This window comes from Phalacrocorax aristotelis, chromosome 15 (assembly GCF_949628215.1).
Source record: "Phalacrocorax aristotelis chromosome 15, bGulAri2.1, whole genome shotgun sequence".
NCBI lineage: Eukaryota > Metazoa > Chordata > Aves > Suliformes > Phalacrocoracidae > Phalacrocorax > Phalacrocorax aristotelis.
The window spans coordinates 1,366,340-1,390,870 of record NC_134290.1 but is presented as its reverse complement, the minus strand read 5'-3'; the positions used below and the strand labels follow the sequence as shown (position 1 = coordinate 1,390,870).

The 24,531-nt window shown below is 43.6% G+C and overlaps 1 protein-coding gene across 6 annotated transcripts in view; it reads left to right on the top strand.

Moving 5' to 3' along the window:
- SFI1 (SFI1 centrin binding protein) overlaps positions 1-24,531 on the top strand; it is a 30,451-nt gene that overhangs the window by 5,497 nt on the left and 423 nt on the right. For 2 of the 6 annotated variants that reach the window (XM_075110093.1, XM_075110092.1), the window contains exons 4-29: positions 20-127; positions 433-527; positions 2,082-2,199; positions 2,472-2,574; positions 4,005-4,161; positions 4,934-5,095; positions 5,541-5,611; positions 6,693-6,785; positions 7,165-7,262; positions 10,882-10,963; positions 11,876-12,054; positions 12,291-12,366; positions 13,158-13,253; positions 13,644-13,720; positions 14,383-14,485; positions 15,425-15,521; positions 16,214-16,374; positions 16,825-16,899; positions 17,188-17,262; positions 17,639-17,815; positions 18,650-18,783; positions 19,741-19,836; positions 21,467-21,728; positions 22,382-22,526; positions 23,284-23,404; positions 24,096-24,198. In XM_075110093.1, coding sequence (XP_074966194.1) covers positions 20-127; positions 433-527; positions 2,082-2,199; positions 2,472-2,574; positions 4,005-4,161; positions 4,934-5,095; positions 5,541-5,611; positions 6,693-6,785; positions 7,165-7,262; positions 10,882-10,963; positions 11,876-12,054; positions 12,291-12,366; positions 13,158-13,253; positions 13,644-13,720; positions 14,383-14,485; positions 15,425-15,521; positions 16,214-16,374; positions 16,825-16,899; positions 17,188-17,262; positions 17,639-17,815; positions 18,650-18,783; positions 19,741-19,836; positions 21,467-21,728; positions 22,382-22,526; positions 23,284-23,404; positions 24,096-24,198 — 3,064 coding nt within the window. The remainder of the gene's footprint in view (positions 1-19; positions 128-432; positions 528-2,081; positions 2,200-2,471; positions 2,575-4,004; positions 4,162-4,933; positions 5,096-5,540; positions 5,612-6,692; positions 6,786-7,164; positions 7,263-10,881; positions 10,964-11,875; positions 12,055-12,290; positions 12,367-13,157; positions 13,254-13,643; positions 13,721-14,382; positions 14,486-15,424; positions 15,522-16,213; positions 16,375-16,824; positions 16,900-17,187; positions 17,263-17,638; positions 17,816-18,649; positions 18,784-19,740; positions 19,837-21,466; positions 21,729-22,381; positions 22,527-23,283; positions 23,405-24,095; positions 24,199-24,531) is intronic. The other 4 variants (XR_012663194.1, XM_075110094.1, XM_075110096.1 and 1 more) reach the window with 4 other exon arrangements.

Sequence of the window (24,531 nt, the reverse complement as noted above, 5' to 3'; positions counted from 1 at the left end):
AAATCTTTCAACTGTTCAGATGCTTTTACGACCAGAAGATTCTTCAAAAAACTTTTGCGGAGTGGAAGGAGTGGTGGACAGTTTGCAGAGAAAGGAAGCTCAGCCTCAGAGCAGACAGCCATTACAGGTTTGTGAAATGACTTCCTATTATTGTGTGTATATAGCAGTATGAGAAACTTTCCGTAGGTTCTGAAGGAGTTGTTAATACCAGTAAGCAAGTTACGTCAACAGTACCTCTAGGCCGAAAGCAATGTCTTCATTGCTTATTTTCCTATTTTTTTTCCCTCTTTTTTTCCTCTTTGTTGCTGTTGTTTTAGGATGAAGTCAAAAATTCCTATTCAACATATCTTCAGAGTGCAACTGAACTTGAAAGAACCCTACTTTTGGGCATTGGTAGCTGTTTCTCTGAATGGCACTTATTTCATTTTTCAGGCATTTACTCCACAGTTTGATATTCAAGGCTTGGCGAGCCTATGTATGCCAGCAACGAAGAAAGCGGAACAAATGCTGCGTTGCAGAGTCTCATGGTAAGTGATGGTAACTGCCTTTATCTGGGGACATACTGAGGTGGGAATTTCCAAAGGAAATATTTACACGGAATCTCTGTCCCTTGTATGTGTTTGCACGTTGACCTCCCCCACACTATGGAAGTGACATGCTTTTAGGTACAGATGGTTGTCTGTCTCAAGCTGGCAGGGGGCTTCCCGTGGATGCACTGCTGTGTAGCTACGTAGCTTTTTAGGGATGCCAGTGAATAAGCTTAAGGGCCTCTCCATCTGCTCTGGATTGCGTTGTTTGTTTTTGGGGGGGTGGTTTGGTTGGGGTTTCAGGATTGATTTGTTTTATTGTTTGGGGTTTTTTTTGTGTGTGTTTTTTTAAACTTTATCACAATGTGTTATTGGAATTCTCTATCAACTGTGGCTGTAGAAATTAGCTGATAATTCCCTGTGCTATTAACTGCACATATTTTCTCTATATTCACTATTCCTTCCAGCTTGTGTCTTGCAACTGAAAAGAAGCCCAAGCTTTTGAAGTGCCCCTTGCCTTGTTATGTAGATTCTCTGTTCTGCAGTGGATTTGCCCTACCGATGAAGTTGCCTATATTGGTTGCAACTTCCTTTGGTTTCAGAATATCTTTTTACCTGAAGGCGGGAGGATGACCCTCTTTTAAAGATGATATTCTGTTTTTGTTCTGTGCTGATTTGCAAAATAAATTAACTGGTCCCTTTACCTCAGAATGTTATGTAGACTGGCACCTTTGGAAACAAATGGATAGGCTATCTAGATTTCCATTCTTATTGAGTGAGCCCAGAGTACTTGCAGAAGCAGCTGTGTGTTCCTTAGTCAAAAAGATAAAAAAGTGAACTGTTTTAAGGTGGGTTAATACTTGATTCACCAGAGCACAAGGAAATACTAGGAAAAAAAAGTGTTAGGTTTTTTTTAGTGTAAGTATGAAGTGGCATAAAATCAATGATTTTTTTTTTTTCTAATAACTTTGCTTCAATTGTGTCAGTTCTGACAAGCCAGACTGTTGTGAGGAGAAAGTGCAGTGCACTGCATAAAGTGGTAAACTGGAATTTGTGACACCACTTCTGTTTTTAGCTGCATGACCAGCCTGCTAAATAAACTTGACTTGCTTCTGGTTGATTTCTCTGTTTGTATTAGGGAATAACTCTTGAAAAGTTACTGATGAACCTGATGAACTTTTTTTTTAAACAAACCAAAGAAAATCCTGTAATTCTTACCCAATAAGGTTGTTAGGCTGAATATTGTTATCCAATTCTGTACCCTGTAAGCACTGATGACAAAGCAGTACCGTTGTCTGATAAATCACGCTGCTCTGAACAAGTGGCATGTCCTGTCAGCGGTTCTGAGACTCTTGTCGATGTGAGACCCTCATCCAGGGTGGGTGGTCACGGCTGCAGCTTTGGTGGCTGTTGTTTCAGGGTTTCCCACGAGGTGTCACTGCGGGTCGAGGGGTCTGGAGGTCAGGGACAAGGGGTGGTATGGAGTAGTTAAAAAATGCCAGCTTCTAACATGAATTTAAGATGGTGTAATTTTTTTTTTGTCGTTGTGCACAGCAAAGAAGCAAAAATTGCTTAGGACTTGGCAGTGCTGGCTGGTTTATGTTGATGCTCAAAGGACAAAACACTGGATGCAGTCTGTGGCACTGGCATTCAGGGAAAGAAGCTGTTTGCGGTAAGAGTGGAGTGGAAACAGGCAGAGAGGTGCTGACTGTAAGACTGTGGTTTTTACCTGTGTTCTGTTATCTTTTCCTGCAGTGACTTTGTTCCATGTTTGATTTTTTTTTTTTCTTTTTGGGGCGTGTATGTCTGAATTCCTCTGGTACACCCATAGACTGTGAATTTAAATGGTTGTTTTTCATACCTTTTTCCAGTGAGAGGAAGGTGATTTTTTTCACCAAACTATGGAACCTGCATTTGAACATATCTGTAACATTGTTTTGGCAGCATATCGTGGGCGGTGTGGAGAAGACGACACTACCAGAACTGCACTAGACATAAATTGAGTATTTTGGCTCTGCAGCATTGGGCCCAGAGCCTGCAATTTCGAGTAAGTTTCAGGAGCTTCAGCTACTACCATTTCTAATGTTTGTTACACACATGTGTGACTAACGTTGCAGATTAATAAAAAATAGGCCTTACACTCATTTGCTTTGCAAATTGCAGTACTTATGGTGGAAGGACACATTAGGACATGAGGAAATGGAATGAATCTGGGTCAGGGGAAGTTCAGATTGGACATTAGGAAAAATTTCTTCACTGAGAGGGTGGTGTGTCACTGGAACAGGCTCCCCAGGAGAGTGGTCACGGCACCAAGCCTGTTAGAGTTCAAGGAGTGTCTGGATGCTGCTCGTAGTCATATGGTTTAGTTTTAAATAGTCCTGTGAGGAACAGGGAGTTGGACTTGATGATCTTTATGGGTCCCTTCCAACTTGAGATATGCTATGAAGAAGGTCAAAACAATTTTTTTAAAAGAAAAATTTCTTTACAAGAAATCTGGGCAAAGCAAACTGGATCCATGTCTTGTATTTGCTAGGAAGCAGACTGTCCAAAGAAATTATTACTCTTATGCAATGCTTGATGACAGTGAAAGTGTCAGAGCTCTCTCCACCAGAGAAACTAGCCACAGGTAAATAAGAGGTAAAAGAAAACAGGTGTGTGAGTTTGCAGTGCTGGTATTTTGAGCAGGCCATGAAGAGTAGTTGCACGTAGCTCTCTAGAATGCCAGACTTCACAGAGGTCCCATCCACTATCCCGTTGGGAGGCAAGATAGCACTGGTTGGCTGTTAGACAGCACCTTATCTCTTTGTAAAACATTTCTTATGTCTTAGTGAATTTCTGTGAGCATGTCCAACTCTGTTTTGGCATAAGAAAACATAATCCAGCATTTCATATTGTCAGCTTGTTCAGTAAATTGTCCATCTTAGCTGAAGGGAAAACCACGTGTTTTTCTCTCTTTCACTGGAACTGTAGCTTTTTGTCCATTTCATTAAAAACAGGTCCTGATATCTAATTTGGCCTGTGCTGTAAGATGGCAATGCTGCGTGTTTGAGGCCTATATTCTACTAAGGAGATAAACTCGTGACTTGGGAAATCTTACCGTACCTCAAGATGTGATTCTCTTATATATAAAAATACTCTAAAAGAAACCGTGTTGTCCAGAAAGTACTATTTTGGCCTTTTAATGGAAAAAGTGCGAAAGTATCAAAAAAAGGAAAAAAGAAGTTTGATATCGACATGCTTTGTCTTTGACCTTTTCTGTGCTGACATTCCTTCAGCATGGGTTTTTTGTTTGTTTAGTGTTTTTTGGTTTTTTTTCCTCTTCTGGAGAGGAACCTCATTGCTCACGGCTTTCACCTTTAGATCTTACATGGAATTTCTTATTGCCTGTGTGTTCTTTCTCTTCTCTTCTTTGTTCTACTTCCCTAATCTTGTCTGGTTTTTCCCCTTACTGCCCTCCGTCCTCACTTGTTCTGTCAGGCTTGGTTGCAGTGGCGAGAGTTGTATTTATACAGCCAGAATGACAAGCAGAAGGAGACCAGGGCAGTAACTCACCATCGACACTGGGAATTGAAGAGATGCATGGAAGCATGGCTGGGATACGTAAACCTCCACAAAGCAAAGAAACTTCAGAATGGTGAGTGAAAATAGTGAGCGAAAATGGTGAGCTAGGACAGAAGAGGGCTCAGCCCCTTTGCTTGGGGCACGGTGATGGCTTTTTTTCTAGTCTAGGAGATGCTGCAAGGTTTCTGCTTGCTCAGCAGGTGATGAGATGCAACTTGCTCTGTACACTGTTACAGGCCTGGCTAGCTCAGGTTATATACTGAACTGCTGGGAAGATCACTTGCTTCCCATGTGATTTAAAAGAAAATGCTTTACGGTTCCCTTGACAAAAACTTGCGCATTGCATATTATATTCTGGCTGAGATATCTGTGAGAAGGATGTCTTCAGGACTATTATCTGTCAATCTGTGTGTGCATTTTCTTAATAATCAGGCAAATCACAGCTCATACAGGATGGTAAAGATTACACCAGTTGTTTTGTTTCTTCCCTTGAAGTCACTGGAATGAGTTCAGGCATTTGTGTGAATTGCCTGTAGTGGTAAAGAATCCAGCTTGGGTATCTGGGAACTAGTAATAGGAGTATGCTGAAATGTAAGCAAGCTTGTGTATGGTGAACAAGTGATGCAGTGTCTTTAACTTCCCCTTCTTAAGTCAGTACAGTATGTAACTACGTTAAAACCACTTTTGCGATACAGTCCATAGCTAAGTGTTACTGTGAGTTAACATTTTTCAGTGTTACAGCTTCTGTCACTTCAGAACCAGTGGCTTAAATGTCATGGCCTCATCTGATGTAAATGAGCCCAGGACAGAACAGGTCCTGAGTAATTTGTGTGTGTGTTTTCTAGAGCTGGCCCAAGAGCATCACCAAAGCAGGATAGTCCGGCAGTGTTTCTCCGACTGGCGGCTGTCATGGGAGTGCAGGAGAAGAATGCATGCTCACCGAAAGGACATTGAAAAACTGGCTGCAAGGATTGCCTTATGGAGAGCCTTTGCACACTGGAAGCATTGTATCCAATCTGTGTTTAGTCCCTAGCAGGGACAGGCTAAAAGCATTCCCGCAGGGGAAAGGTCTGGTTAATAAGCAGTAATGCTGTGCAGTAGTGTGGGTGACAGCAAGCACGTTATCATTAGAAAGATGTATGTTAGGCCATAGTAACAATTAATAAAAGTGTTGCAATTACAGCATGTTAATCTGTTGACAGCTAAGAGCCTGCAGAAGATAACTTAAGGTTGGGGAGGAATTCCTTACTTAACAGTGATTCAGAAAGGTGTTGTGATAAGCCAGCAAAATCTAAACACTTGATTGTAATCAAAACTTCTGCAGGTAGCAGTGCTGGAGGTTCAAATACTGAAGCAAATTTAGATGGAGATCTAGTGCCCCTCTGTGGGAGAAGATTGTGTATATATCAGGATGGATGTTTCTGTGTAAAAGATACTTTAACTCAGTGACAGATGTTGTACTGTGTGTAGAAGAGACTCGACAGTGTGAGCTGGCTGAAGAGCACTACAGGCATCATCTGTTGGTAAGAGCACTGTTATGCGTCGGGGGGAAGAGGCTGCGGAGAGAATTGGAACAGTGGTGACTGGCGGCGTGCCTTTAATACGAACAGTGGTGTGAGAGTGTTAAGTGGGGGATGCACCACTTCCTGCCACGGGGACTTTGCATCGGGCATCAGGTTTCTAAATTTCAACCATTCTGGAACCTGCCAGAATGCCAGAATTCCCTAAATGGGGAAACTGTGCTGCTCTCCAAAATAGTCTTCCAATTGGGAAACTGGTGAAGTAGCAGATTAATCTTGATGCTATTGGGCTATCATGCTCCCTGGCCATTCCACAATGAGATTGCATTTTCCCCTTGATTTTCCCTGATTATTTTTTTTTGTCCTTCTCACCTCCACCCCAAATGTTTCTGTCTGCTTACATTGTTTTGCTACAAGAATTTTTTTTTCCCCTCTATGTGTTTCTTTTCACATGAGTCCAAAGATAGCTTGTTGCATATGCAGGTAGGTGAGTAAACTGAGAAGTCGTTGAAGGCTGTCTGAAAGGTGGGCACAAACCTCCAGCTTTTTCAGAACAGTATTATTTTCAAGTGTGGATCAGTGCTGATCACCAGAAGAATGTTTGGCTCATAGATTGAAAACATTAGTGACTATAAAAGCACTTTAAGGCAGGATGCTTTCATAATGTGATTTACCATGTTCATCCCTGAATCGAGGTATTGTGGGGTTGTAGACCAACAGACCTGGTGCAGAGGAGACCTAAAAGGGAAAGGGGATCTTTTGTCTTTTTGATAAGGAGCAAGTTATGAGGCTTGAACTGAAGGAGGAGATAAATGGGGAAAGGACTTGGGTAGTGGTGTTGATAGCTGAATAAGGAGTTAGGCGTCTTGCAATAAAAATCTGGGAAAGTGGAAGGAAATTTTAGTTTAGCTGGAGAAGTGACAGTTCGTGAGAGGAAATTGATGCATGCCTTTAACAAGTTCATAAATCTTAGCTAGTGCAAGGAGTAGCATCAAACATAGACTGTCTGTGGGGAGCAGCCAGTTCTAAACTTAGTGGTGCTTGCCGATTACATGAAAGCTGTGTACGTTTCTTCTTGTTACAGAAACTTGGGTTTAAGGGTCTTTGGCAGAATGTCGTGAACTCTCGTCTGCAGCAAATGAGAAAAAGTCTGTCATACCATCAGCATCAAGTTACCGTGAGCGTGACTTTTTTTTATTCTTGTGTTAGTTTTTCTTGAGCCGTCCTATTGGCTTCCGCTTTCTCCTACAAAATGCTTTTCTATTAAATCAGTGGCTTTGTTCCTAAATACTGATAGCCACAGAAGATCTCCTGTGTAAGTCAGCTGTCGGTCTTAGATATGTTATTGTCGTTTTCTGTTTTCCTATGTTTATGGTGACTTTTCCTTTGCCAGAAAAATTCACAGCAGGTTATGAGACAGGTTTGGTATATGAAGCAGCGCAGGAGGCAACCATTGCAGCATGCAGTTTCAGTAGCACATTTAGCATTATCTTTCTTTGCATTCTTCTCCTGCCTCGATGTCTATGTTTTTTCATGTCTTTGTTGTTTTGTTTCAGGTGCTGCAGAAGTTCTGGAACTGTTGGAAATCCCGTTTGGAAGAGAAGGAGGAAGAACAGCAGCAAGCCTTAACAACAGTGGCCCGTGCCCATTATAGGTATGCAAATAACTATTAATTTGTACAACTGTGGGATTTGTGCGCCTTTGTTTTTTTTTTAAAATCTGGTAATACCTCTGGGAGCATGACGATCCTGATGCCAATTGCTCTTATATTTTCTGGGAGTAATGGACAATTTACATTTCCTACTTCTCTGTGAAATGTGAGAGGGAGATTGATTAAGCCTAGCTCTGAAGCTTGTTTAGATGTAAGAGCCGGATGTTTTACTGGTAAGAGCAGCAGGTTGCAGCATGAGCACGGACAAAGCTCAAAATGCTCACTGCTGCTTTACTCTGAGGAGGAGCAGGACGAGTTGCTGGCTCATGTATGCTACCTCTGCTGCTAGAGGTACTCTAGGAGTGAAGGTAAGACTTTTTTGTGGAAGCTAAATTTATTTAGTCCTAGGAATAAGCCAACACTAACAAAGCAGCTGGAAGGCTTTTAAATTTGACCCGTGGAGTTTGGTGGGGCGTACATGTTTGTTATGATGCAGTTGAAAGGGTATATGTTGGATTCTTACACTTCCTCTGTCTATTGGTTCTTAAAGCTGCTTTCAGTTGGTTCCAAAATTGCAGGATGTGCGAATACTCTAAACTTTGTTGTCTTGGAACTTCCTTGATTTTCAGGTGAAGCTTAGCAGGAAAGGATGAGACCTCTATGAGACAGGTCTGTGCTACTCGGTGCAGTGTGCTGTACCCTACAGGGTTCAGACCCTGGGGCTAGAGTTGAAACTGAAAACACTTCAACCACAATATTACGGTGTTGCTCTCAAACAAATGAAAGCTGTTGAGATGTCACCATGTTAGTATATTAGTGCAGTGAACCACATGGAGTAGCTTGGCTTAAATTAGGGGCAGGGTAGTAAGAGAAGGAAGGGAAGCTTCATTCTGCCATGCAAGCTTATGTGTGATGTTCTTTATCAGCTTAGCACAGCCTGCATTCAAAAAGATATTTGATCTTACTACAGCTCAGAGAACTACCTTGTCGCTTAATCATTATCTTTCACTCAATGAAATTTATATGTAATTTCTTTTAATCCTCCCAGCAGATTTTGCTTTAAGTATTAAAATTTTCCAGATTAAGAGAGGCTAATACTACAAGAGTGACTGATATACTTGGTACTGAGTTAGAGTTGATTCTTGTTTTATTTTCAGGGCACAATTATTGCATAAATCTCTCAAGTTGCCTGATGGCTTGGCATCAGGATCACTTTGATTTTGCTCAGAGGTCACTGGAGAAATAAGAAATATTACTCTGTTACCTGTCTCAGTTGCAGTAAGTGCAGTTGGATTCAATAAGAAACAAGATGAGTCTGTAAGCTTTAATTTTGGCACCAAGACTAGTGTGGAACTCATAGGGAAAGAACCTGGACTCAAAATGATCATACTGCTTATGTTTCACAACTGTGGTTGAGCCAAAATAAATCCATTACAACTGCTGGAGTTATTCTAATTTAAGTTTGCCATGTGAAATTGAATGAAATTACTAGGAATCTTGCTTCTTTAGTGGTGCTTGTCATTTCTGTTTTCTGTTAAAGTAAATGGATGCTATGGGTTCTCATCACCTCTTAAAATTCAGCCACCAGCCTTTACATCAGAGGAATGATATATATTACTAATTACTTTTACTGGCATATTATGGAGGCACAGACATGCACAGGAGTTACCAGAGTGGGTTCTTGTTCATTGTGGAAATCGGAGGTGGGGGGAGAATACTGATTGAGAGAGGGGGGAAAAAAAAGTGTGTTTGCCTTTTTTGAGATGTCTTAAAGGCCTTGCCTGGGCTTGTATTCTTACCCATGGATTCAGCGATGGCTCTTCAGGTAGACTTATGATTTATGACGCTATTAAAACTTATTTCCTATTTTCTGTATTGGAATACTAACAAGAAGAAAAAAGTTTGTTTTCTTTGGGAAAAGGGTACGTTTGGAAGCGTGCTCTTACAATGGGTCCCCTTTTGAACAAATTTTTTTTTAACATTGAATCTTCTTTCCTGGTAGACTTGGGACCTTGCACCTTTCATTAGCAGAGGATGGTCACACCCTGTGTTCTAGACTCATACCTTTCTGTCATCAGAAGCCTGGCTTCACAGTTGAAAAGCAAGCTGCAGGAAGTCTGTTTTGCCTTGGATATTGGCTTGCTTTTGGGAGATTCACAAATAGGTTTGGGGGTAGGCTGAGCAATGAGGGCAGCTGCATTTCTGCAAGCAGTTAAGAGTTTTTTCCAGCTGGTGTGAGAGTGCAGCTGTAGTGCATTAGCTTACCCTCTGGAGACAAGGACAGCGAAAAGGCTCAAAGTCTTGGGAGGTTAAGCTTAGTGAAGGTGAGCTGGAGCATGGAACTGCTGTGCTGTAACTTATGCCTCTCTCACCAGGGAAGGGGTGAACAGATGGTTCAAAGGCTCTTGTTGGTTCTGTAGCCATACCTTGATTCCATGGGTCAGCAATGTTTTTGTGTGCAATCTTTTCTCTTCAGAAAGAGTATAAATGAAGTCCTATTTCCTGAACACAAAATTAAAATACAAGAACTGTGTTCCTTGTTCAGAGGTCTGGGGCTGCTTTCCAACCAGACCAAAATAGAACTTTCATGGCAGCTTGCCAGAACTCAGCTTCCCTGTTGGTCTCTGATGCACACATGTGCTGTCTCACAAGTCAGTGCCCCTACTCTGGTGTCTGGTAGTAAGACCCATGAGATACCCCAGAAGAGCCATCAGCTGAGATTTGTGACTGCCTACAGATCAAAGGCTCTTGCTGGCAACTGTCAGTACCCTGCAGGAAGACTTACTTAACTCACGTTGTTTACCAACCTATAAACTTGTAATGAGCTGTAACAGCTACCTACTAAAAATTACCTGGTAAGAATCCAAACTATCTTTTAGGCTTCTTTAGACTAGAGAAGAGCTGGGACTTGCTGGCAATCTAATTAGTACACCCACATGACTGAATTATGGAAATAACTGATGTATTTCGAACTGGCTGCTGTTTCCACTAGGCTGTGGCTCAGATTTCTGGATTTAGGATGCTTCTACCACGTGCTTGTTCTGTGTGAGAGATGTATAGTGCTCAATCACAAATATATATTAACTGCATTTTTTGGATGCTATTTGATAATGACTCTCATGCATGCCTGGGGAGAAGGCCGGCTAGCAAGTATTATCTTCATCTAGAGAGAAAGAAGCTTTGATAATGAGGGCAATTAACCTGATCTTGTTCATAAAAGAAGGCTCTGGTAGAATCGCTTCAGTGCTGAGATCAGACTGTGCTGCTCTTTATAATTTGTAGTTATAACTTTTTTTGAGGTCCTATTACATTAGTTTATTTGGTTTGTGTTTTGGGTTTTTGTTTTTAAATAAAAAGGTAGAGTAGGATTTTCAGAATATTTCCAAGGGAGGAGGGAATGGACTATATTTACAGTGGAGAAGAAATAAAGGTTGTTATAGAGTTTTTTTCCGTGTATGTTTGCAAATAAAATGAATTACTTGGTCAGAAGTCGGAACAGTCATTTGAATGATCTGGATGAAAGCAAGGAGTTCTAATAACTTCAGAAAATTCATTAATCTTGTCTCGTGTATTCTGAGTAAGATTCTTCTCCTGCACTGACATTCTCCCTTTTTGTTTGCAGGAGGGTGTTGATGAGACAGGTATTTGACACGTGGTTGCTGAAGGCATGCAAGCAGCAAGAATACCAAATGGGAGAGAAGAGGGTAAATGTAACTCTTCTGTGTGGCCTTGCTTAGGAAATGGAGGGGGTGATTTCTTAACCACTGGCTGTGAACATCAGTTAGATGAGATGGACTTGGGTGTTGTAAATTCCCTCTTCCCTGCTGGGGGATCAAGTTAGGGGAGACAGATTACAGCCACTATTTACCAACCCCTTTTTTTTTTTAAGTTAAGCATTTTATTAATAATAGAATTGTCAAGCTGTTACTATCAGAGGATAACTATTCACACAGTTCATTCGCTTATTCCCAAACCCGGTAAATATGTGTGTGCTCTCTCTCGCAGTCTGTCTGTTTAATAGTTACCTGGTTGAAACAGTAATAGTAATAAAGAGTCAATGCCAACCTATTTAAGAAGTGCTGGGCTATACTGACAAGCTAGTTGCTTCTTGGTGGGTGTCCAGAAAGTCCCTTAGCGGATATTTCATTTTCTAAGATGTATATATAATCCTATAGTCTTTATATATAGCAGCTACTGCCAGCTTTTATGTGGTCTGAGTTGCAGAACTAATAGTTGATGGTAGCATGTGTGGGTGACCTTGTGTAGATATGGCTGACTCCTGGTATTCTGAGATTATCAGGCCTTCTGAATACAACAGGACTGTTTCTGGAGCTTATCAGTCCTCGGGAGTCTTTCACATGCTACTTATCAGCTTGTATTTTTCCTCTCTTTGGCCTGCTGTTTTCTGATAACAGCTTCTCCATCCACATGCACATAGGTACCTGTAGAACAGTTCATGTGAACTCACAGCAAAGGGGCTTTGATGACATGTGCCCACTGCTGTTCGATGTGAGAAACATTGGACAGTTCTGTGCATGTCACCTTTAAGGAATTGTCTTCTGTTGTTTGTAACTGGCCTGTGTCATGAATTCATTACCTCCTTCTGTCTGTTATAGGCTGTATTTCATTTTGAAAGGCAACTATTGCATTATTTCTGGTGCTTCTGGCGTAGAAGAGCAGCTGCATGTTTGGAGGAGCAGGAGGGCTTTGTTCGTGCAAGAGACCACTACAGTAACCTGCTGCTGCTAAAGGCTTTCCGTCTGTGGAAGCAAAATACTCAGGAGAGAAAAACAGAGTAAGAAGATTTTTTTAAAAGGGAGAGTTACTTGATTGGCCCTGTGGTGGCCTACTTTTGATAAAGCAGCATCTAATTCACAGTGAGTGACTCCTTATTTGTGCTTTAGAATCTGCTGGTTTGTCTTTCACTCAGTAAATGACTTATTGAAAATAGCAAGTGTAGGCACATGCCTGTGCTAGAGGGGTTCAGTAACATGGAGTGCATTGTAGGAGAAATAATTATTTTTCCTATAGGAAGCTGAAGGAGATGCAAGCCTTACGATTTTACTCTTCAAAGTGTCTGCAGCAGACTTGGAACAAGTGGAGGGAGGTGAGAGTTAACAGATGGAGAAGAGCTTGAATCCTTTTTATGTTCAGATTGCTTGTACCTGTATGGCTAGAAATTAAATTGTTGATTTTAAACACTAGTCATTCCTAAGCTCTCCTCCCTTTCTGGGTGAATAAAACCAGTTCAGCGTGGGCAGGAGTTGTGTAGGGAGGAGGGGAGAGTTCTTCGACTTCTTGTTCACTTGTCCAGGTATAGTGAGAATGGGACTATAGTTTAGGAGATTTATCTGGGAATGTAACCAGAGTTAGTGTGATGAAATTGTCCCTCACCAGTACTGTGTATGTCCTTCTCAAAATGTTACTTAAGTTAGAAGTTTGCAGCAAGGCCGTAGTGTATGGTCTGTAGCTGTGTACAGGTCGTAGCAGGCCCCATCAGATGGCACTTCACTTTCCTGCTGGGTCTTTCCTTACCATGCTGCAGGGCACTAAATGTGCCTTGCAGCGTGTCTCGAGAATCTATGAGAAATTTTGGAGTTGATGCTAGTCTGTTGGTCTGGAGCTGTTGACCTGAGTGAATTGCGTCACTCTTCAAGAGGATTCCTAAAAAGGCCAGAATGAAAATAAGAAAGCCTCACCAAGGCCTTTTGGAGGTATAGCAGAGTGCAGCACCAGTTTGAGTAAGAACCTATTGTAGCAAGACTGATGTTCCCCCAGAGGCTGGGAATACGGTCCTTTTCCCTCTGCTCTCTGCCATTGCCTGTTTTTCCTCCATCATGTACATGTATTTTTTCTTTTTTTTTCTTTTTTTTTTTCTTTTTCCCTCCCTCCTTATAGTATGTGGCCCATCAGCGTGAGAAATGGAGGAAGTTGGTGCAAGCAGACGTGCACTATCGGCACGTGTTACTGGGCAAGACCTTGGCAGCCTGGAAGGTAGGAGGGAATGGCCTTTTCTTTTTGGGAAAGAAGAGCTGCCACGCTATTTCTTTCTAGGCAATTACACACCAAGTGTGCAAGGTAGAATGGAGGCTATTGTAGATAGGGTTGTATAAGCTCTAGCATTGCTTTTTGGAGAGAGAGAGAACCAGTGTAACCTTGTGGCTTTGGTGAAGGGTATATAATAGCTAGCCCTAACTAGCGTGTAATGACTGTTCATCTCAGAAGAACAGTGTTTGATTTTAGTGGCTGTAGTGCCATTTTTTTCCCTACATTCTACTGCCCCTACTACTCTACTAAGCTGCTACTAAGAGTTTCCAGATGTCTTCCCTCCTCAGAGATACTGGCATTTGAGGGAAACTTCACCTCTTACTGCTTTTCTTGCAGAGTTACCATCGTAACATACAGTGCGTTCTGTACCAAGCAGCAGAAAAGGAGAAGCAGCACACTAGACTACTGCTTCGGTAAGCCTATATTTGCTTGTGCAGTGTGAGAGGGAAGTGACTGCACTGCAGCCAGATGACTCTCACTGCCACCATTGTAAATTTTTGATTATTCAGTGCTGGGAATTGACTTTGCTCTGCATTGCTATTTTTGTGCAGGTCACCTAGCTAAAAGAAGTTAAACCCTTCCAGGACTGCCATCTGTTTTGCTTTAACTTTTCTTTTATCTGTGTTTAGTCCCATGAGAGACAGCAAACTATCATTCCCTACAGTGCAATGATTCCAACTGCTATGGTATTAAAGCAGCCTGGAAGAGGTAGAGGCTGTCTTGCATTATAGTGAAGAGAGCGACTAAAGATAGTATCACTTTGTATTGATTGTAGTTCCTTTAGTTTTAACTACTTAATTTGGTTTTAGTGCTATACAACTTGAGTCGCTTGCAGAGCTTGAGTGACTCAGCTTAAGATGGTAGGTTTAAGGGTGTGTTCTGTTTTTGCGCTGTCTTCTCTTCAGCAGAGACCTGAAGGGGCAGAAGTTGATTTATGTTCTTGATGCAAGACTGAGTTTATAGAGGCAGCTGGTTTTGGTTCCCCTGCAAGTGGGGAAAGTACCAAATGAACAAGTGAGAATCGTTCTTAGTGGGTTTTGTTTGTTTTTACATTGTTTATACATTTTGCCTTCAGACAGCTTCTGTGTACATGGAGAGAAAATGCTCTTGCTCTTATACGTGAAGCTAAGGCAACTACTCGGGCAGATGAGCACTACAGGAGAGCAATTTTGTCAAAGGTAGGGTCTATATAGCAGATACCAAGGTCTAAGTACAGATGCTAGTTCAGGCAGGGGTCAGGTAATGCAATTAGAGGGACCAAAAACTTCATCTAAGAGCCAGAAAGAAAGGTTTAGAAAGTGGGAGCCCCATCTTATTTTTACACACATCTCTGAAACTGTTGTCTCTGCGCTCATGGTCTTTCCTCTTCCTTTCTTTCTGCTCATTTCCTAGAAGGAAGGGAAAAGCAGTAGTATAATACAGCATAGTAGTATTACCTGGGGTTGGGGTGGGTGGGTGGAGACAAAGAAAGAAGAATACCTTGGAAAATGCCAGGGGGACCTTCTGAAACATTGCGGTATTTAATTTTTAGGAAACTTGCACTGTATTGCTGAGCCTTGTTTGAAAAATGAGATGGTGCTGTGGTTTAGCTGGCAGCTCAGCCCCACACAGCCGCTTGCTCGCTCCCCCGCCGGCGGGACGGGGGAGGCAATCAGAGGGTAACGCCCGTGGGTCAGGATAAGAACAGTTTAATAACTGATAACAACAGCACCAATAATGCAGTGAAAAGGAAAACAATGAGAGAGGCGTGAGACCCGAGGCGGGGGGAAGGGGAATGAACGACAGACACAAAGCACACCTGACACAGCCGAAGGGTAACGTACGGGTCGTGGCATCACGTGGTATGGAACGAGCATCCCATTGGCCAGTCGGGGTCAGCTGCCTCGGCCATGGCCCCGCCCCTCCCGGCCTCCTGCCCATGTGGCAGAGCGTGGGAAGCTGGAAAGGCCCCTGGCTACTACAGGCGCTACAGTGACGAGAATTAACTATTTCTCAGCTGAAACCAGCACAGATGGAAATGGTTATGGTCCCAGCAATGCGGAGTACGTTGCTTCCCCTTCCAAAGAGCATTGCAGTGTCAGTCTGTATCCTGTCTCCTGTTTGCTTTATATCTTTAGGTGTTGCTACAGTGGAGATACACTGCCTCGCTACAGGTGTATTACCGTCAGCAGAAGGTGACAGCTGTGATGGAGGCCAGAAAACATTTGGATATAGGTGAGCTGATGGAGATATTGAACTCCCAAAAGACTTAGCTGTCTGCGTACGATCCTTAGAAGGACGTGGCTTAGTAGGCCAGTCTTCTGTGTCATCTGTACAGATGAAATGACTGGATGGTCTGTGAAGGTTACCAAGGATGTCCCCATAGAATGGGGAATGACTTTCGGGATTCCAGTGATCTGTTGAAGTCTTCTTGTGTGACTTTTGCTTTTCTAATGGTTCCTAGTCTATATAAGGGATGGTAACACTTCCTTCCTCAAAGGAATTTTCCATTACTAATTTTGGGAAGCTCAGACATCTCTGGTTTGAGGGCAATGCAAGTAATCTTACAAATTACTGCTTCAGTCTTTCTCTAGTAATTAATACAGAAAGGCCCTCAAACTCTGCAAGCATTTTTGTGGTATGTGCCATGTTCTTGACATGAGCACTCTGAAGCACAATGAGGGCAAATCATTTCCTAAAGGGTTGTGAAGAATGTTGATGGCACCAGGGAAGACTTGCAAGTGACAGCTCACTGTCCGTTACCTGAAGTGTTTCACAATCCTTCTTCCTAGTGCTGAGTACTGTCAGTGCTCAGTATTGTTAGTGTTAAGTATCACTAAAGCAGTGTGGGAGAGTAGCTGATCACTTGATACTCTCTAAGACTAATAGTCTCCTTTTGGTGCATTGCTTAATTTATCTTCTCACAGTGCATTTACAGACCCTGTTTCTTCACTGGAAGGGATTAACTAGGGAGTCTCTGATGCTGAGGGCACAGCAGCACAGGGCAGTACAGCACCACCAGCAGCACCTACTCCAGAAGTACCTGGTGAAATGGAAGACATATCACCAGCGATGCCTCAGGAAAATGGTGAGAAGGATCAGCGACCTCCCCAGCCAGTGACCCAGGGAGGGGAGTTGTGCGTGTGGAGGAGCAGGCCGTGTCCCCCGGTGAAGGGAATGGTAGTCTGGGCTGAGGAGAAGCATGACAGCCTTGTGCATTGAGGGGGAGGAAAGAACATGCCTGAAGAAGCTTTGATAGAACTCATAGACTTAACAAGAGATGACAAGCTGGGCTTGCCACATGTGGGATCACTTGCTGTTCATTAAATCCTTGCAGGGCTCATGGATATTTGCAAATGGGGTTACACCATAGGGCACTTAGATATTGAGGGTGGCCTCAGCAGAATGAAGGGAGGGTGGCCTCAACAGAATGAAGGGAAGGTGATAAAGGGTGTTTGGTACCTGATCTGCTCTAGCAGCGTTTGGCACAGATAAGTGGGGTTTGTCTGCAAGTGACTCACTGTTGGTTGCCTTACAGCTGCTACAGAGGCAGGGAGATGAGCTAATGACTCGTAGACTTTGCTCTGCTTCCTTCTCTTGCTGGAAGACACAGGTAAGGAATTGTCCCTGGGTAGGTATCTAGCTCCTTGCTGATCCTTATCCCTTCTCCTTCGTATTCCATTTACACATGAGGCCAAAAAAAAAGTATTTAAAAATTTTCTGGATTTTTTGGTTCCACTAGTGCAAGAGACACTTTGCCATACACTGGGTAAACTGAGCAGGTTATTCTGCTATGGCTCCACCAGCGCTTCCTGTTTGGTTGGTGCTCTGGCTAGCGTTTCTGGTGTGGGACATGTAAACTTCTAACCTGGTTCCTGTGCGATTTTTTTTTCCCTGACAGCTGTTGCAGCAGCAATGGGAAAAGCAGAAGACGGCGCAAGCATTGTGGCACTGGTCCCTTTCATTGCAAAGGAAGGTAAGAGTATGTGGGCTTCAGAGGCAGACAAGTGAGTTTGCAGATATGCAGATCATGTTCAAATTTGACTACAGTCAGCAGAGTGCACAGCGAGTATCTGTTTCCTTTCATCTTTGGGGTGCTGTATGTTATTTTAGGATGCTGGAAAACTGTCCCTAAATCTTCTTATTGGATTAAAAAATTTGCAATTTTTTCCCCATCCAGCCTCGGCTGGCTTAAATCCCTGTCCCTTTGTCCTTGTGGTAGTGTCCTGCTGTTGCTGTAGCTCTACCTGTTGCTGTCCAGTGGAAGGGCAAGCGTTCCTTTCTGCAGGCGGAGTCCCTGGCCTGGAACCTGTCTTTGTAACCCTCACAGCTATCTGCTGTTCACGTTGTAGGTATTTGCTGCTTGGTTCAGCTTTGCCAAGGGGCAACAGCAGAAAAAAGATAGCACTGAAAAAGCCACAGGAGTTTACCACACTGCTGTTCTGAGAGAAGGGGTAACCCAGGAGTTGAGATACACTGCTGGCATGAAACAGTTGGAGGGACAGCTCCAAGCCCAGCGCCAGCTGAAGGTGAGACACACAAGTAATCACTCCGATACATCCAGGACTGGGCTCTGATCCGCTCTCTGTGTGTGTGTGTGTGTGTGTATCTTGGAGCCCTGCATCTCAGCTCTTGTTTGGATCTGACATACACTTTTTTTTGCCTGTGGTTCAAAGCAAAACATCCTGTCCTTTCATTCAACTAAGACTAGAGCACTTCAGATTTCTGTTGCTAATTGGGAACCTTTCCTGATGAAGCTGTTTCAAAACGGGCCAATCCCTACCATAGACATTACAGCTGGATGGAACCTTTGCCTGTAGGTAGGGTCTGGGCTCTAAATTCTGTGCTAGAATGAAGGATTAGAGGCTGCATCTAGTCCTCTCTTAGCTTTACGCACCACTTATACCGTCAAATATGGGCTAGTGTCACTTCTGCCTTTGAGTGTCAGCCCAGCACTGTGTGTGGAAAGTAAGACAGGGATGCCTGTATCGATTGCTCTCTTCCTGCTCCTAGGCAGCTTTCCCAGCTCTTTTCCAGGTTACGAAGACACTAGTTGTTCCATTTGCTGATGTGCAGCCTGCCTCATCACAGAAGTACCCAGCCAATTCTCTTTACCCAAATAGTAATAATTTAGCATAGAGAGCTGGTGTGGCTGTGGGGTCATCAGAAATCTCAGTTCCTTTCTGCAGTGTTTTTCAACCTGGGTGGCATGCTGTTGCTTCCTACACTCGGCCATCAGATGCTCGTCTCGGCAGGCAGCCTACAACCTTCACCAGTCAGTGTGTCGTTATGCCATGCTGTGGAAACAGAAGGTGCTCTCAGAAAAATTAAATAATCCTTGTTGTTTTCTACCGTCTCTGAAGAAGCAAGTGACACTTAGAATGTCTGATGTCAGCCCTGAGACAAGAGGACATTCAGCAGAGGAAGAGCCAAGGCCTTCAAAAAGCAGTTGTCTACCATTTCACCATGCTGATGGAGACTTGATTCTCAGTAATGTGTGAGTGTAAAGTTCTAGTCCCTCCTGCATTTCTCCAGCATATATGTAGTTTGTCTCTCCCTGCATAGATGTAGTCTGTCTGTGTCTCTGTCATTCTTGTATTTCCAAGTTTTCACACTGATGACTGTTCCATGCCATTTCCCTAACTCTTTCTCTGATCCTGCATCACACGGCTGGTGTTGCAGTTACACAAGCGCTGCTGCATAATGCATACATCAGTCCACAAATAATGAAAGAATTTGTGACTTTTTATACTTACGTATCCATGACAGGCAGAATCAGCTCAGCTATATACTTCCCACTACGCGATTCTCATTATGCAGCCCTGAATTTGTAGTGTGTTGGTCACTTGTCATAGGAACAGTTACGCAGAGAAACGTTTGAAAGATGTATTTACCATAAGGAAAGCTTATCTTGCCCAAGTGACCCAGAGCTGTCACTGAAGCTTTTCTTTTTTCCAGTGAAGTCATATATAGGTCTGATGAAATGATAAATGTGAAGATCCTGGCTGTGTAGAAACCGAACTTTCTTCTTGCCCCTTTCTTTTCTTGGGGAAGCTATACCTTAAAAAATTCTTACTGATCATGGGGGCAATTGCAAGGAAGAATCTCCTGTGAAGCTTTGCAGCCTGGGACAGGAGCGTTATAGGGAAATAAGGTGATAGCTTTACACTTCTTTAAGCTAGCATATGCTGCCGAAAGAAGCAGTTCTGCTTTGTTCAGTTCTGTCCCTTCCGCCACTCCTCATGCTGGCATGCTCCTTCGTATGGTGAACCACATTGTGACATTAATACAGGTCGAAATTTAATCTTTAAAATCATTATTGCATGCAAGGGGAATATTGCAGAGAAGGGATGAATGATGGAATAGGACTGTTTCTTTAGCTGCAACGCCAGCTTATGCCCACTTAAAATAATCATGAATCTGGGGCATTATTGGTTCTGTTTGCTCTTTTCAGAAATGCTCTTCAACAAGCAGCGTTACCACCATGGAGGCCTGACTTCCTTCTGGAATCTCTAGAAAGCAAGGAAATGCTGGGACCTCCTTTTACTAGGTAGAAATTCTGTTTTTAAAAGTAAAGAAAAAGAGGGTGTCTTACAGCAGGCTTTATGCTGTGCATTCAGTAATTATGGGACTCTGCATTGCTCTATACTATCAACGGGCCATGGTGACCTTAAAAACATCAGGCTTCTTGTATGAAACACAGAATGGTGGGGGTTGGAAGGGCCCTCTGGAGCTCACCCCGTCCCACCCCCTGCTTGAGCAGGCACCCCCAGAGCAGGGGCACAGGGCCACGTCCAGGCGGGGTGTGAATGTCTCCAGGGAAGGGACCCCACAGCCTCTCTGGGAAGCCTGTGCCCCTGCTCGGGCACCCGCACAGGGAAGGGGTTTGTCCTCATGTTCAGGTGGAACTTCCCGTGTTCCAGCTTGTGCCCGTTGCCCCTTGGCCTGGCGTTGGGCACTAATGAAAAGAGTCCGGCCCCATCCTCCTGACACCCGCCCTTTAGATATTTATAGGCATTGACAAGATTCCCCCCTCAGGCTTCTCTTCTCCAGGCTGGACGAGCCCAGGTCTCTCAGCCTTTCCTCACAAGGGAGATGCTCCAGCCCCTGATCAATTTCGTAGCTCTCTGCGGGACTTGCTGAAGGAGTTCCACGTCCTTCTTAAAGTGGGGGGCCCAAGAAGCAGACAAGAATAATGAAACTCTCAAGTTAATTAAATAGCAACCAAGGCCTTTGTTTCGTTAGTGAGAGATTTTGAGGGAAAGATACAGCACATCACTTATTTCCAGAATCGACGGGCTTAGTTAATAAGTCAAGTTTCCTTTTCTGTCGGTCTTGTCACATAAACTTGGAAGCTTGGGTTGTGCAGGATGCTCTTTGGCTCATAGATCATATTTGCTCCTCAACAGGTTTTGGCCTGGATTTAACTAATCTACTGGGGAATCATTAATGACTCTGGTAATGCAGAGCCAGAACTGACTATTTCTCTCTGTCTTACCTGGATCAACTTTGCTGCTCTAAAAGAAGCTACTCTTTTATTTTTACTTTCCCCAAAAAGTCTATGCTGCTGAAATTGTTCATCTAAGCTGTGGTTTCACTGTCTTAAGTGTTCTGCACTTGTTTTAGTGATGGTATCACTTCTTAGACCTGAAAGTGAGGGAGCTGAAACTGCTCGTGCTATAAAAGCAGAAATTACTTTTAAGCAGCTGTTCAGACTAAACTTTTTTTGTGAAACTGTTCTGTAAGTAGCTTCAGAGAAGGGAAATATCTGTATTTCCTGTTAAAACCTATCTGAGAGTGCTGCTTCTGCACCCTTCTTCTCTCATCCCCAAACCAAAATAAGGCAGGGTTTTGTTAATGGATTGAATTCACAGCTCTAAAGAAATTGTTTCAGCCTGGATTAATGTGGAGGATTTGGAGCAGGGCAGGTAGGAGTTATGGAAACCTTAACTGCTTTGTGGGTTACTTTCTTTTTAAAACCACTGTGGTGTTTTTCTTTTCTCTCTTTTTTTTTTTTTTTTTTTTTAACTTGGGGTTTAAAACTTGGCTGCATAGTAAAGCAGCCAACTGACAGCTGTGTGCAAGGGAATAACGGGATTCTCCCTTTTTTTTGCACCGAGTGCAAAGGAGAAAACCAACAGGTCGCAATGTGCAGGGACCTCGTCCTTCTTCCTTTGCAGATCAGAGGCACCCTGTCAGCAAACAGCTGTGAATAAATGTTCTGCGCAGACTGGGACCTTGATGCTGACACCTCATACAGAAGAAGGTACCTCTATGTGTCTATCCCAGATGGGCAAGACCACTCATTCCTGTCCATCCCTCACACGTGCTGCTCTCCCGGCTGCACCACCGGGGACACGTGATGTGCGCCGTGCCCTCCAGAGGCCAGAGCTATGGTCTCTTTCATCTTTTACGCCCCAGATGAAACGTGGAGCAGAAGCGGTGAGTCTGTTGCTGAAGGACAAACCAGTGTGCTTACTGGGCTGCGGTCAGCATGCATGCTGCTTATTGCTGGGTTTTTCCCATGGCTCTTCTGGACTGCCCATCTGGTGGTTGAGCTATTCTTTTCTTGTTCTAGTGATCACCTTAAAAGCTGACCAAATTAACTGGCTCTGAATGCCCGAGACCTGTTTACCACCAGTCTGAAGCAGTATTTCACTAGCTGACCAATCCACGTGTATGCTGTACTGTAATTCATGCCTTTTTACCTGGTCTAGTGTCCTTCCTAGCAGGATGCTTTTCCTAGCAATTGACTTGAGAGTGCTGCTCCTTCCGAGCAGTTAGTTTGCTGACTGGATTACATGGATTTAAGAGTAGCTCAGTTTATTAGAGGTGCCTAGGCTGAGTGTCTCAAAAGTTGAAGTTCACTTCACCTGCAAGTAGGTGCTTGCACTTGAAACTCCTGTTCCACACAGAATGGGGGCGTTAATATTGATGAAATACCTCCATGCTAGAAACGAAAGAGGCCATTTCTTAAGCTCTGCTTCTTTTGTGGCATTTTGAGAGGAAGTTTATGACTGCAGGGGATGTCTGAGTGGGAGTGGGGCTCAGCAGGTCAGGTGAGGAAAAAAACCAGAATCATTCTGACCCTGCAGAGGGGACATCAACCTGGGAATGGTCACAAAGGAGCCCATTCCCAAGACTCTCAAGAGGACTCTGTGGAGAAGTTGCGACCAAACCTGCAGCCATGTTTGCTGTCACCTGAAGACTTGGTGGGAGAATGGAGCCACCAGACTGCAGGTATGTCCTCAGATCTAAGCGGTAGCAGTTGGGTGTCCTCCTCCAACACATGCAAGACTGCACGTCAACCCCACAAAACGTAAGGGAGACAAGGCAGCATGGTATGCCGGCATCAGGAGGTGAAGAGTATCAGTTGTTCCTTTTAGGGATGGTGACACAATTTTACAGACTTTGCCCCAGCACTTGAGCACCTTTTTGCCAAAAGAAGCCACCCCCTCGCAGTACCCGTCCTTCAATCCCTTGAACAGGGCTTTGGCCCCGACTCGGCATTTGCGTGCGCAAGGCTGCGTGTACAGCAGAACTTGCTTCAGGAGGCAGGCATTCACCCAGGGTGGGTCTCTAAGTTTTCCCCATACTTGCAGTGTGGTTGTAAAGGGGACAGGTGATGTCTAAGCACCTCTCAACATGGTGGTTTTTAATGACATAAGGGCATGAAATTTGTGTTTCACAGGACTAAATCATGACTAGGCCAAAACAGCGTTTGTAGTACTAAACTGTTCACTAGAGCGTTTTTGGTGTTTTTGTTTTTTTTTTTTTAAATGTGTAAACTGAGTCTTGAGAGCTTGTAATGCTGTTGGGACTCCTGCCCTCTCACTGTACCTGATCTCTTGGGTAAGGCACATGTCGCAAGGTGGCAAACTGACAAGGACTTGGGAGGGTTCCTGGTTTCCTGTCTACTAACCTGACTTTCCTTGGTAAGAAGAAACGGCCTAAGCCTGCTCTCCTTCTATTGCTTGTGCTTGTATCTCCCGTTCAGCTGAAGGGGAAGAAGGGGAGCACAGTTCCAGAGAAATGGTGTTACAGAGAAACCTGGCGGTTGAACTCCGATGTATCCAACAGCAGATGCAGTACTACTACAGCAGGAAGCAAGAACTTGAGTATGTTGCAAAGCCCCTTTAGCTAGCCTTTCTGCATGCTGTCAACTCAATATTGCATTTTTTTTGTATGACTCTGCTTTGAAAACCACTCTGTTCACAGCAGAACTGTGAATGAAGCAGAGAAAAGTTCTAGACTTTTTTTTCTCCTTTTACGAGTTTATGCCAGGCATCAGAGAGTACATGCATTGCTTCTGTAGTCAGGAAGTGGTTTAACTTTACCTTTGGCAGCTAGGGAGAAAGCGTGACAAAGGCATAACTGGGTGTAATCTGAAGGCAGTGCAAATGGACTTGGCAGAGTAGTTGAAATGTAGCTTTTAGGTCTTTTATCATGAGGCGTGAAGACTCAGGTTTTTCAACTGTCAATTAAAAAAATACAGCTGGGGTTTGACAACTTCTCTACTACAACAAGAAGACATTTACAAAGATGCTTAAAAGAAAATGGGTCTTGGAGAGGATCCAACTGTCAGGAAAGGAAGAAGGCAGGAACTGGGAGTAGGCAATGGAGCCAACAGCTTTCAGACACATTGCTTTGCTTTCCAACATCCTTTTTTTCTTATTTTAAAGACTTTTATCATTCACTGGTTTAAGACAAAACATTGGCTCTTATTGCAAGCATCAGTTGCAGGTCTAAGTTGGCTTAGACTGTTGAGCTCCTAATTGGGATAGGAATCCTTCTAATCCCTTTTATCAGGTCCTGTCAGCAGCAGGCAGAGATTCTACAGACGTGGCTAGACACGAGCATGCAGCCAGAGGGCCAAGACGGTGCTCCAGGCATTCAGGAAGAATTGCGTCAGGTATGTAAGCAGCAAACTCACTGAAGTTACTTAAGTGATTATCACTAAGGGCTGGTAGCACTTGTGAGGACTTGCATAGCCAGCTGTTATTAAAAGGCCAGGAGGAGGGACACTTGTAATCAGAAGTGGGCTGTTGACCAGAACAGACTTGTGGTGTAAATGCATCTTCCTGTTTGCTCAGAAACGTGTCTCCAGCTCCAACAGACCTTTCTAAGGCTATTTCCAAGCTACAGCGCAGCCCTGAGTAGCTTCAGTCTCAATTAGTTTTCTGTCATTGCCTCAGGACAGCGTAGCTACACTCCAGTGACCACATGGGCACTGCTCAGTCCCACA